The sequence below is a fragment of the Loxodonta africana genome, chromosome 6, assembly GCF_030014295.1.
Source record: "Loxodonta africana isolate mLoxAfr1 chromosome 6, mLoxAfr1.hap2, whole genome shotgun sequence".
Classification (NCBI taxonomy): domain Eukaryota; kingdom Metazoa; phylum Chordata; class Mammalia; order Proboscidea; family Elephantidae; genus Loxodonta; species Loxodonta africana.
Genome location: NC_087347.1, coordinates 107387362 through 107402176, shown reverse-complemented (window position 1 = coordinate 107402176; position 14815 = coordinate 107387362). Strand labels below are relative to the sequence as shown.

The following is a 14815-nucleotide window of genomic DNA, read 5'->3' as shown; positions in this document are numbered from 1 at the left end:
TCTCACTGTAACTGTTTTTATTTGATCAGGGAAGACAGTAACATACGAATAATTTTAGGATCCAACCCATGTTTTATATGTGTGCCTCAAGGTTTTTTTTTTTTTTTTCTGATTTTTGGGGCTGTGTAACCTAGTGCAATGTGTAAGCTAGAAGTACAGCTTTTTCAGTTTGTACGATATTGCTGTTTGCCAATTTAGTAACATCTGTGTTAATTCCAGGTTCCTAAAGGATGTGAGCTGTTAATGCCAAAAAAACAACATGTCCTGGCCATTTAACTCATGCAAGTCTTCCTAACACAGTCCCTAGGGAAAGAAACATTCAGTTTCCCCTTAAGAGTTTCTCTTTCCGATCTGCCCACTCAAGCAAAGCTCAGGATCACACTAATTTGCCCTTTGTTAAAAATGAGAAGTATTTGTGAGTTGTGTGCATACAGAATTTTGTATAATTACTAACTTTTCTCTCTGATTTTGATTTCTCCAAGCATATAAAAAGGAGCCCTGGTGGCGCAGTGGTTAAGCATTCAGCTGCTAACCCAAAGGTTGGCAGTACAAACCCACCAGTTGCTCTTTGGGAGAAATAGATGGCAGTCTGCTTCCAAATATATGGCAGCCACAGAAGCCCTATGGGGCTGTTCTATTCTGTCCTATAGAGTCTCTATGAAGCGAATCAACTTGATGACCAATTTTTTTTTTTCTTTAAGCACATAAAATTTTTATCATTCTCTTCTCAAAGGCATTGTGGATTTTGATTTTAGATCTAATTGTAATGGGCATAAAATGAGACTGTGCAGTCTATGTTGTTTTTGTTGTGACTTTGTATTGGGCTCTAGTTCAATGACTATATAACAATACTTACATTCTAGAATCATGTGGTAAAACAGCTCTCTTAGGTTGTGTGATCTCACAACTAGGAATTGATTTGGAAGTGTAAAAATGATAAAATTATTCACCTGACGGGATTTGGAATTCAAAGGAAAACTCATTAAAAGATCCTTTCAAAAGAATCAATAACAAAAAAATAAAAATAAAAGTTTGAGGGTGTATCTGTTTGGTTGGAGAAATTCAGAAGCCTTAGGAAAGAAAAGCAAAACAAAACAACATAGAAAATTTACCATCAGAGAAAGAATAAGATCTCAAGGTAATTTCGTATGAATTGGAATTCTTAAAGTGCCTAATAAAATAACAAAAACTGTATACACAGTGACTATACACATAGTAAAAATAAATAATAAAATAATGTTGGTTGCCCTGAGATGTGAAATAAGTGAAAAGATTTTGAAATTCAGTTTTTTATTTAATTTTTAAATCTCAAGATAAGCCTAACTTTGAAGCATAAAAATGAGAATGTAAAAGTGAAAAATAAGAGATATGGGGTGGGGAGGGGATCTGGGGGGAAGAAGAAAGAAGGGCACATGGGGGGAAAGAGAAAAAGGGGGAAAATAAGAGGGGAGAAGGTAGATGGCTAGGCCCTCCCCCGCAAAAAGACCACTTTAATCTAGTGTTTTTTTCAGTTAGCAACCAGCCTTCACTGGCTCCACGGAAACTCTAGAGGCATCAGTCCGGACACATGAGAGAACTTTGTTACAATACAGCATGACCTTTCTCTTACACTTTCCAGTTGGACGGTTTCATTAATTCACACAATTTTGTATCTGGAGGCAGTCTTAGCTGTCCAAAGAACTCATTTTGCTAGTTATCAAAGCAACAAAGCTAGTAAATGACCAGCTGTAACTTTCCATTAGATTCGTCCCGTAGAATTTGTCAAACGTAGTCAGACTGCAACACCTATCTGGTAAGTAACCTACTACCCGGTTACTATATTAAAGCTTGTGGGGCATAAAGTACTGTTGTCGTTAGTTGCCATCAAGTGGACTCCTCCTCACAAAAAACAGCTACCAAATATCCATTATCTGCTTCTCCCGAATCTGATTTTCTTGAGGCACTGTTTGCCCACTTGCAAAACTACATCTCCCAGTATTTTATGCAAATATGGGGTGGCTGTTTGTTACAATTCTGGTAAATGGGATAAAGGTAAGAATGTTGAGGTTAAGTTTCTGGAAAAGTTACTTAAGAAGGAGGTTGACTTGCTTGGTCTGGATATTTTATCTTTTCTCTTTCCTCCAGGAATTTGGATGTGATGTTTGGAGCTACTGTAGCAATATTTTGACCACTAGGCTACCTCAAGGGTGGAAGCCAAGTGATAAGAATGGCAGAACAGAAATACAGAAGGAACCTAGGACATGGATATCATTACAGAATCACCTTCACTGCCATGGGTTTTTACCTCTGAACACTTTTTACATGAGAGAAAAATAAACTTAATTTTATATATATATATATTTTAAAAAAGCCATTTTTAGTTCTCTCTTATTCACAGCCAAACACAATCCCTAACTGATGTGATAGGAGTGAACATACTGTGTTTCATAGTGAAATCCATGAGGCACAGCAGTAGAGGATGCCACTGAGTTGGCTGGTTGAACTCCAAAGAGTTCTACTAAAACCTGGCCCTGGCCCCTGCCCCAGAAGAGATGCTAAACGCTGTTAAAAAAATAAAGGGGAATTACATAGATAGGCACTCTGACATACAATTACAGTGGATACTAGTCAGATACTTAATGAACTGTGTCTGGGTTACTTGAGAAGAATAGTTTAGAACTTCAGAGATTTAAAAAATTTAAGGCTATCTGGAGAAGTGCAAGACAATGTGATTAAGCTACAGGAATACAGAACCTGTTGGAGGGAAAAAGCTAAAAAGTAAGAGGGTGTGGAGAATTTTGCAGTATAAAATGCAAATATTTCCTTACAGTACAAATTACTAAGCATTGAATGTGCTCCTAAAAATGATTGTTAGACTTTCTCTCCCTGGAGGCCTTCCGAACACGGTAGATAACAATCTGTCTAGGGGAGTTTGGGTTCACTCCAGCCTAAAGGCAGATGGATGGACTGGATGACCTCTGAAAGTCCCTTCTGGCCCTATTATCCTCCCGTTCTATTTCACACTGAGAGAAAGTTATTGCTGCTTCTCTATTTGTAGTTATAGTCATTGAGGAGACCTTTGCTTCCCTTCTGTATATTGCAGGTATTTTTGGTAAATAAGAAGAAGCAAACTGAAACAAGAAAATCGCTTTAGGCAAAACACAGGAGTGAATCTTTGTGACAAAAAGCACATTGTTTGAGGCCAATAATTCTGGCATACTGTGTAGCAAAATTTACCCCATAAATTTCTCTGCAAAATAGTCCAAGGCACTTTTGCACATTATCGCTCTCTAGCTTGTCGCCTGTGTGTTTGCATTCCCTGCCCAAGGACTGTACCCTCATAAAGAAATGACTGGTGTGAGAGTTAAATGTATTTTTCTTTAAGTGGTTCCAATCTAATAAGTTTATAAAATGTATGCACAGAGGAAAAAATGAATTAAGTTGAAGCATATTTACATTGAAAATCTCATCTCAAAAGTTAACTTACACCATAAAAGCCAAGATTACTGGGATTTGAACCCAAATATATTTTCTCTTAGTTCTGCACATCCTGTTTTGTGGAACTAATTTATAAATGTAGGATACAGACCTGACACACTAAAAAGGAACTGGAAATCATTTTTCAAAGCAGGACCTAGTAGTCAAAGAGAGAGCATGACCAGTAGAAACATCTTATACTGATTTTCGACACAGCAGCAAATGAACAGGAACACAGATGAAAACATAAAAAATAAGTTTTTTTTTTTTAATTCCCTGAGATCATTTATGGTGGATCTCCAAAAGACACAGGCTAGAAAAATTTAATAATCTATGCAGTATAAATTTATATATATTTTGCATGTAATAAATGTTGAGATATAATTCTATATAAATTATGTATTTTGAATAAAGAGTATTTTATGCTTATAAATATTTTTCTCCAAACTTTTTTGAGCCCCTTAAAATAATATTTAATTGACTTAACTAAAAATTAGACTATTTAGGTTCTTAGTGCTTCTGTTCTGAGTTTACTGGGCCATTCTCTGAGCCATTTACTAAACCGTATAGATTTTTTTTTCTTTTTCTAGGCACTCCCTGGTTTCTTACCTGTAGTCTGAAAGAGAACACACCACACATTTCAGCTAATGGAACTGAAAAATGCTCTTTGGGGTTGTCCTTTCCATTCTCCTTGCATCCAACACTTAAGCCTTGGCTCACAGTCGCACTGACCTAATTTAGAAGCTCAGAGAGCAGGGTGATCTCACTTTGAATGGCACATTATGGGTTCTAAAACCACAGCAAGCTGGATCAGTTCTACAATTCCTTGTGGCAAAGAGAGGTCAATAATTTGATTTCATGCTTTCATTCACAAGCCTAATGGGCAGTCAGAGTGCAAGTTTTCAGTTAGTGCAAATAAACCTGGTTGGTTTGTTTTTCCTCAAAAGTTTATTCTTTAATGAAGAATGTCTTGTGTATAAGTTCAAATATATAGAAAGTTGGAGGAAAGTTAAAATACACATGCATATTACTCTACCTTCACAAGAGTAGAAAAATAAATAAAGCTTTGATTTGACGATGAAGGGAGTAATTGTAGTGAGCTGAGATGTTACCGTCTCACAGCTATTCCATTTTTCTAAATATCACTCAATATATTGAGATATTCAGTTACAATGGCATTAATGCACATATAATTCAGTGGAGTACTTACTATACAAATGATAACAATGAATCAGAGAAAGGACAACAGAAATAGAGTTTTTCTGTAATTTCTAATAGATTAGAAATTCATAATTGAAACAGTGGCTAAAAGCTCTTATGATATCTTCCTCTATACAATTCTATAAGATTTACTAGAATTATAGATTGGGGTCAAAAAATCTCAAATCTTCTAAATATTTATTGGTTACTTTTTTCTCATTAGAATGACACGATGTTTTTTCCTTGATCAAAATTTAAACTTTCTTCATTGAACGGCCTTGAGAAGTCTCTTGTTATTCCCTTCCGATTCCATTACGAAAGTTGAACTCTTAAAGCTTGTTTTCTTTTAACTTTCTATTGCTGCTACTGCAGATCTACTTCATAGAGTTAAAATGAGCTTCTCCATTTCCCTTCTACATCCTTTACCAAATGAAAGTACTGATTTTTCTCAAGGGGATAAAGCAAAGAGACTGAGATGTGCAGTTCTGCCAGCTTGGTTACATGGTTTTTCAGCTTGCTGTTCACTCAGCATATTTCTTTCTGTTCAATCAATTAATAAAACTGACAGGGAATATACAGTTAGTGCAAAAATGTCTTTCAGTTGATTTTCTACAAGCCATCTTGTCGCTCTGAGAAGGGGTCACGAAGCATACTGAAGCATAACAATTTTCTCTGAGTTGATGTGTTAAGGCCCTGTAGTCAAAACTGGCAAATGAGATCTCAAGGTCACAGTGTTTAAATCTTGCCCTAGAACCAATTTCTCTGTGACTCTTGGGGATGCCATTCAACCTCAAATACCTGTTTTAATTCCTTGCTTTTTAAAATATCAAGTTGCTTGTGACAAAGACCAAATAATGAATCATTAAGGATTTGGTCTCACTTTGAGGTTGAGAGCAAAGTGACAGTTTGTAATAATTTTTATTTTTAAATATTTTTCAAAGTTGAATAATATTGAAACAGTCATATATTTTCCAAAGTTAAGGTGTAAGAGAGCAAAACTTAGTCATCCTCTAACAAGGCAGTATTTTAGTAGCTTAAAATAGCACATAAACCCAAACCGAACATGTTGCCCTTAAGTTGATTCAGACCCACAGCGACCCTATATACCCACCAAATTCCTAACTTTCATTTGAAAAGAAATTCACTTAATATAGCTCCTCATGCCATCTAATTGAATTTCACTTACATGAGCTTCAACCAAGTGACATATTAAAGAATGGTAACTAACATGCCTTGATTCAGGAGCAAATCAAATGTGAAAGGACAGGTGATTATTTATGTCAATAATTTTTATGATTACAATAACAACCAAACCAAATCGATTCGACTCATAGCGACCCTGTAAGACACAGTAGAACTTTCCCATAGGGTTTCCAAGGAGCGGCTGGTGAATTTGAACTGCCCAAGTTTTGGTTAGCAGCTGAGCTCTTAACCACTACACCACCAGGGCTCCGTGATTATAATAATACACATGTTTATTTTCTAAGAATAAATCACATAACTGGCTACATGTATGCAACAATTCATCTCCATATGCTTAATATTAAAACAATACCCCTATAACAACCTTCCAGTAATACTAAGAATGTACCTTACTATCATTTTTTTCACTTTCTTGCTCTTTACAGTTTTATGCACTGATTTTAAGTGGATCAAACTACATTCTTATTCTAACCCCTATATACTCATTTCTAACTATTTTTCTTTTTTTTCAACTTCAAACATATCATTGTCCACTCAGGACCCTGTGTCTCAGCCTTAACAAAGAACTTAGAGCTCTGAGCGTACAGTGCTTTCTCATGCCCTTGTGCCTCTATATATGCAGTTCCCTGTTTTTGGAATGTTCTTCCTGTCCTCATCTGCCTGTCTACCTCTTAGAGCGAGACAGGTATTAAATATCAGCTCTCTAGGATAATCTCCCTGCATCCCCTCAAGGAAAATTAGATGCTCCTCATTTTATTCTTCCTCAGCAATTTTTATCTACCTCCGTTTTGACATATGAATTCCGTGAAGGCAGTAAATAGGACCCTGAATCTCTGGTGCTTTGGGAAGTGCCTGCAATACTGGTGATACTTAAGGAAAGTTTACAGAATTTAATGAGTGAATTAAATGTAGTAAAAAATTTACAGTCTATTGTTACATTTTAAAAATTCATTTTGGCCCCATACCAATTATTGTTTTCACAATCCAGTCTTTGTTTTCCTCATATCAGGAAGGGGAGGGTAAGGGAAAGATTGTGAAAAATGGTGAGGCCCATGGTCCATGAATATTCATATATGTTAATAGAGACAAAAGAGGTGGAAATATTAATATGCCTCTTCTGCTTGGGATACATGGCTGGGCATAGCAAACCCCAGTTCTCTGACTTTTTGTGGTTTCACATAGGCCTTCTGTGTAAGGGGCTGTTATTTGGGGAATAGACAAACTTCTATTAGGAGTTGTTTACACCAAGGAGCAAAGCTCCATATTAAAATAATTGATATCTCTTCTCTGACAGACATCCAACTCACAGCAACCCTATAGCATGGGGTAGAACCACCCCATAGAGTTTCCAAGGAGTGCCTGGTGGATTTGAATTGCTGCCCTTTTGGTTAGCAGCTGTAGCACTTAAGCACTATGCCACCAGGGTTTAGTCGGAATCAACTCAATGGCAATGGGTTTAGGTTTTTAGAATAAACATTCTATGGGGGCGGGGGTGTGCGTGTATATATATCCATGGTTTTCTACTTGTATTCATTTAAAATCTAAATTAACTGACAATAGAGTGTATTTCAAATATAATTGAAGGCCCAGAATGTACTAATATTCTCACCTTAGGATAAAGATTGGATTGAAAAATATAGAAATAGTATAAGTTATTTTGAAACCACCTTTTTTCTAAGAAGAAAAACTGATACAGAATCTAAAATGATGTTTTAAGGCAGAATATCTCTCTTTTAATATAAATCTATTTTTGCTCATTTTAAAGTTAATAGTAAGCCTAGGTACCAGTTTTCTTTTTTATACACTCCTCACTTTATCAACGTGGTTAGGTTCCAAAGACCAGGTCATTATGCAAAAACCAGCATATGTGAAAATGGAGGATGACTACATCATTACAAACCAAATACCAAACCCACTGCTGTTGAGTCAATTCTGATTCATGACCCTATAGGACAGAATAGAACTAACCCATAGGGTTTCCAAGGTTGTAATCTTTATGGAGGCAGGCTGCCACATATTTCTCTCGTGGCGCAGCTAGTGGGTTTGAACCGTTGACCTTTTTGTTAGCAGCTGAGTGTGTAAGCACTATACCACCAGGGCTCCACATCATTACCTACCTGCCAAATTATATCATTACATAACGTCCAAGCTACATCATTACATAACTGTTAAACTTCTGAAAATCATGGAGCAGCCAAGTTGACACATAACCTTAACCATCACAGCCAGCGTCACTTTGGCCTCACACCTCAGTGTTTGTTACTGCCAGATGTACATCATTAATATGCAAAATAGTCAGTAGATTATTTTTACTATCGTCATAAATGCAAAATGTTGGATAATAAGATAGTCGATAAAATATTTACAATTTTTTTCCATACTGTTTTTCTTCAAAATAATTTTGTTTGAGGTCAGAAATACTAATTCAGTATAAATTAATATTAATTAAACATGTAAATCTGGTACAGAGGGATTTGCTCCAAATTAACAATAAGCTATTTTTGATCAATTTCTGTAGGATACATTCGAGCCACAATATAGAGCCGAATTACTTAGTCATCCTTTCCCCATAGATATTCAGTTAGCTAGTTAGCTGTCTCCAGAAGTCAAAATATTCAAATAGGCAGGTAAAAGTTCAATTCCAAGTCTCTTCAGCAAGGTTAGTTTTAAATTACATCTGCTAAAGAGGTATTTTTTTTTTTTTAAATAGGTGTTAAGGAGTCAGGTAACTCTGCAAAAGCAGTTTTCTAATTAAACAGAAATTATAAAACTAAGAACTCAAAAAATGAATATACATATATATATGTATGTGTGTATGTATACGTGTACATACTCACACGCACTCACACACAACTTTGAGTGCACAGTCTGAATTTCATGCTGATGTCACTTGTCAATGTAAACAAGTCTCTCTAATAGCCTTTCAAAAGGATGCTACATTTATAGAAGACCTATTTTTTTCTGGGTGTTTATACTTTCTAGGAATTGTTGTGTTGCTTCTGGGAAGTATTAAATGTGGTCCTGGAATCAACCAGTGTCCAAACTAACTCAATTTCTTAAACCAATCTCTTTTGAGAGAAAATGTTTACGCCTGAGATAGATTTGAGACTAGCAGATCAGTACCTTAGCACAACTCATAACACAAAGACAAGAATATTGCAGGGATCAGCTCTGAACTTGGAGAAGCTCTGCTAATCAAAAGCGGTCTAAGCACACAAACCCAGGCCCTTCTGGCTAATTCCACTTGTTTGTTTTCTAGCTCTTGGCTTATTGACGTTTCAAGTCACTTGAGCACACACTGGTGTGTTCCCTCCCTTAACTTCAATGTTACTGACATGCACACTTTCTACACCATTGTTTGCAATTGTAAACATCTCCATACCTTTGTTTTAGATTTTGTATGCTGAAATTCCCCCTTGTTAGCACAATAAACCAAATATATTTTAGAAGGAGATTAGCACTGGTTTTCAACTGGTACTTTTAAAATAAGGATAGGATGAGATCCATGAATACAATAAAGGGAAATTAAAAATAAGAAAGTAATCTAAATTTATTCATCTTCCTCATCAGCTTCACCAACTCCCTTCCTTCCACCCTTCCTTTCTTTCCTCGTTCCATTCTGGTAAAAAAAAAAAAAAAAAAAGCAAATCTTCTTCTGCTCTGAAATCAATGTTATAATTGCTAAGGAAATAACCACAAAGGATAAAATATTTCCTTTCAGGAAGACTGAAAGAATGATGTTCTGAATATTTGAACTAAGAATTAGCTTTGAGATAAATCAATTCCTTTTTAGAAAATTTAGTATACATATGAAATTTAAGCAAGATGTTTTAAGGATTATTAATATTCATATGGTGAGTCGTCACAAGTTATAAAAGCTTCCATTTACCTTTGTCCATTTTGAAAAGCCTCTAATTTATAAATTGCCCCCAGGCATTTTTAGTGTTTTCTTATATGATTTTAGTTTTAGGAATAGAAATATAAAAGAATAAAACAACTATATAAAATTCTAAATATCATAAACTGGTATCTAAAATAAATATGTTAGAACTACTGACAGTAGAAATTGTGAGTGATACAACACATGCAGTTGTGCATATTAGGAAGGCTGTATTTCAATGGTCAAGAAAAGTAAAATAATAAAATGGAATTTAAAATTATAAATATTATCTCAAGGAGTTAGGTATTATATAAGACAATTTTTTTTTGAGTCTCTGATCAAATACTTATTGAATATGTTATGCACTCAGACTCATGTAAAGAACAGGTTTAGAACAGAAGAGAGATAAATCAGAAAAGAAGAGAATGTGTGTTTGTGTGTGTGTGCAGTTGTGAGTTATGATCATGGGCTTTTTGGATATCAGAGTTTTATTCCCTAATCAGTTTTAGTAAGCACTTTACACATATTATCGGCTTAGATTTAAAAGGACATTGGGAGGTTTACTGGAAAACAATCACATAGACTACATAATTACTTTTTCTAGTGACACAGAAGATATAGTCCCTTTCTGCAGTGACTCAAAGAGTTCTTGTATACTTATAACAGAGTAAGAACAGATAATGCTACTGTGACTGCCATTCCTTGCACATTTTAATGTATTAGCATTCTGCACTGCAAAAATTCATCTTGGGTTGAATTTTAAAAAGGGCTTCCCTTGTTTATCTTCCTTTTAAATTTTAACACAATCAGCTATCTTAAAAATGTTACACTTTAAAATAGTCTTTTGATAGATCTGAGTCAATCTGGTCTTTACTAGCTAAACGTGTTTGCTTCTTCTACCATTCTTGGTATGCCTGTGAGGATTTCTGTAGGAATATCCTGGTTTGAGAGACCTTGTACTTTATAGAACATATTTCCATTGCTCATGCAATTTAGATATGGTGTTGTGACCACCAATATGAAATACTGTGTAGGAAGAGATGAAATTTTCTAAAATATAATGTGGTCATTTTGATCGTTTTTATTATAAATTTATATAAGCACAGTCCTGTATATAAGTATACTCATATAAAAAAATCCATTTTTCTTTCTTCGAATGGAACTAAATTATGGAGATTAAAATATCACTGTTAGAGAAAATCATTAATAATAGATACCTTTTCATTACCTTCACCAAAAAGAAATTGATTTTTCTAGGAAACATTCAGAAAACAATTCAGTTGATACAAACACATTTCTTAAGGCCAGAACGTCACGTCTAAAATGTTAAACTTTTCTTCTCATTAATGTTCGTAAAGGTGCAAATATACCACCAAATGTACTTTGGATCCTTTATTAGGAAAAAAAAAAAAAAAAAAATCTGTCTTTGAATCACCTTTTAGGCTAAATATATAATTATTTAAATTAGAGTGTGTGCTTAGAATGCAGCAGAATGGAAGTGATTCAAACGGAGGTGGTTCAGACTGAATTGTTCTACGACGGGAAAGCGTTTCCAAACAGCAATGTAACGTTTGAACTAATCTGGCCTCTTTCTTTGTCGTATGTGTATAGTGGATGAGAAAGTTCATTAGACACTTGAGAGGGATGGTGCCTAATTAACTCATCAGAAAACACTTTTTCAGTGGGTGTGACCACACACAATTAGGTACAATGTTGAAGACTGAAAAGTAGAGGGAGTTCCAGTGATACAGCATTGCCTACAGTCAATCATCTCATGTCATTAAAAACAAGCCACAGACATGTGGTAAATAAATCTGACATCAACCAAAACATTTGTGCTTTGACTGTGTTCTCAGGGACATTCTACAAGACCTAACCAAAACAAACCAAACCCACTGCCGTCGAGTCGATTCCAGCTCATAACCAAGCATGCATAATGACATTTCTGAGTTTTCTTTCTCAGTGCAGATACACTTTACTTAACCACGGACTCTGGAATGACTATGTTCTTTCAGTCACTTTGATACCGTCATTCTACCTAGTGTACAAGCCCACAGAATTAGGCGTAAAACCCTGTATGGTATAAATAAATAACAAGAGATCTAAACATACTTCTTGTTATTTCTATGTTTACCCAAGGGCATAATAAATAGGTACTTAGATCTTTTAAAACACTTTGACAAAACATAGACATTTTTTAAGGGAGAAGATAGTACAATCAACCTGCTATAGGTAAATTAAGAAAGAAAAAAGTTGTCACTCATGATAAAGGAATGACACTTGAAACAGAAAGCTGAATTAGAACAGGAGAAAAGAGTTAGCATAAATAAATCTATCCCAATTTAAAGCATATGCTGCTATTTTCAATCACCAAGATAAAATTTAACACCATTTTGTTTTTGTTCAAAATGTTTTAATTTGAATCCTCTGCTTTAACTATGATATAGCCCTTCATTGATTAGACCACAAACTCTAAATTTTATTAGAAAACTCTAGGATATATTTTTGTATGACCCACAGTGCTGAAATGTGTGTAAGATATAAAAATTTGTGTAATCACCACTGAGGAAGCATTTGATAATACAGCTATTACACTCTTAGAAGCTTATTCGCTCATATCTATCTGAAAAGTTATTTTTTAATAGAACAAGAACCCTAAATAATAATTGAAATAGATTGAACTAGTCTTCAGGAAATATAATTTCTGAAAAGAAAACAATTTAACTTCTATCACATTGTAATTCAGTACTTTACTTCCATTAATATCACTCTTTTTTAAATATATTGTTATAAAAATATAGCAAATACTAAAAATTAAATATACCATAAATATACCATTATTATAAAAAAGAAGGTACATTACAAAGCCTCCTAAATAAAAATAACAATTCACTATTATCACACATATTTATAAGTGAAACTAAGACTCTACTGACTCCTTTAGGTGTATCTGTCCATATTCATGGCTAAGAAAGGAAACGTGGACAAAGAAAGAACCTGTCTGAATCTGCCCACAGAGTCAAAGTAATTAGACATGCCTTTTTTTTAGGAGAGGGAAACCCTGGTGGTGTAGTGGTTAAGTGCTATGGTTGCTAACCAAGAGGTTGGCAGTTTGAATTCACCAGGCGCTCCTCGGAAACTCTATGGGGCAGTTCTACTCTGTCGTATAGGGTCACTATGAGTCAGAATCGACTTGACAGTACTGGGTTTGGTTTCTTTTTTTTTGTTTTTAGAAGAGGGAAAATACCTACCGGCCCAGTGATTTTAGATAAAGTCTCTCAACATCCTCACTTCCTCAGGTTATCTTTGGGGGATTTACACTTTTTCTAACTTGTCTCTCTGTCTTTGGTCTTGAGTTCAGTTTTCTTTAGTCAAGAGGTGGGAAGCTGGTAGTCAGCAAGCCTGGTCAGGCCTCAGATAGGTTTGTTTGGCCTATACATTATTGAACATAATATAAATATATACACATACATATGTGTGTGTATATATATATATATATTTTTTAATGTAGTAACTGACATTAAACAAAATGAGTCTGAACATTCAAACCCAGATTGGGAGCTCCACCTGACAAACAGGAGCTTCCAGTGATCCTGGGGCTTTTTTCCATGTGGAAACAATCAACTTGTTTGAGTTTCTCCAGAGACCAGATACACATCTCCAATTTTCTACAGTTCCCTCTGTTCCATATTGTCTTACTGACACCTCCAGTTACTACTTAACATCTCAGCTACAATTTTCTTTGTGTTACACTAAGTCTGTGAGAATTGGAGGTAGGGACCTCAGGGGCAAATATTTCTTTCCTGGTGCCATCTTGCAGCCTGATTTGCGTGACTGATAACCTTTTTTCTGTATCCAGACCCAGGTGCTTATTTTGGTCCTGGAATTTTTCCTCTGATCTTACATTTCTCAGTCTCAAATTTCCCCCCAAATGTAATTTTATGAAAATGTGCCAGTTATAATTAACTTTTTATTAATTTTAAGATTTAAAATTTCTCTCCCTCATGTCATTAAGATACATATAAACACTTGACCAAAGAAAGAAAATTAGAAGAATGCTAACAGTACAACTTAACGGAAATTATATTAAAAAATAAATTTCCCATGAATACCCAAACCCAAATACATCCCGCTAAAATGTTTGATTACAGAGGTTTTACTCCAAAACCTTGTTTAAAGCAAAAGTTCAGAAGAACCAAGTTTGTAAAACTGTATGCTATTAATCTACTGTAACAGACTTCTCATTTGTCCTTTGCTCCAAAGTATTCTTTTATATGAAATATACAATTGTTTACGAGCCCAGCTTCAAAGTCTCAATGTGTTTCTTCTCCTGTGTTTTCAAATAAAACACAATAGTTGCAGCTTTAAAATTCATATTGAGTGTCCCGGCCAATAAAATTCATGCTTTCTCAATAATTGATAGCTTATAGTTGAAAGAAAAGGCAGGTTATAGGTTCTCTTTGATCTTTTATTAAAAACTATGCAAAATTTAACATTTCAGTTGCTTTGTTCAGCAAACGGACTCACCCCGGCAATGTACTCCTTCATCATACCCATCTGAGCAGTCCAAGATGCCGTTGCACAGTTGAGACAAATGCACACATTTGTTCATACCAAGGCAAGCAACGTGATTCAAGGGGCACTTGAATTCTACTTCTTCTGGACCTAAAATAAATATAAAAAGGAACAGTATGGTACATGTTGGCTTTGCTTTTTTAATGCTAAAACTGTTAAGCATGAGTAATTAATAGCATTAGTTTACAAAACTAAAGGAAATAATACCACAGGGGAGCTGGCAACTTCTTGGCAGAACTCTTGTAAAAATTACATCCAATAACATGAGTAAATGAAGTTGTGTCAACCTAAAAGTTATTTACTCTTGACCTGTTATTTGAGAATATGAAGAACAGCTAATTATATTTTTTATTTAAAAAACAAAATTTCTAAGCAGCTGTAATGCAGTAGAATTTGCTAAAGAGCAAGGAGGTGATGATGAACCAGGCATGCTCACTGAGTTCTCACTGGTAACTGCACTTTGTATAATCATGATTGTAAAGATAAACTTAACTTAGAACA

The 14815-nt window shown here is 34.9% G+C and overlaps 1 protein-coding gene across 1 annotated transcript in view; it reads right to left on the bottom strand.

The window, feature by feature from the left end:
• The window catches only part of LRP1B (LDL receptor related protein 1B), a 1749164-nt gene that overhangs the window by 1338723 nt on the left and 395626 nt on the right, over positions 1 to 14815 (bottom strand). Inside the window, exon 2 of the mRNA XM_064287257.1 lies at positions 14267 to 14404. Within this exon, the coding sequence (XP_064143327.1) occupies positions 14267 to 14404 (138 nt within the window). The remainder of the gene's footprint in view (positions 1 to 14266; positions 14405 to 14815) is intronic.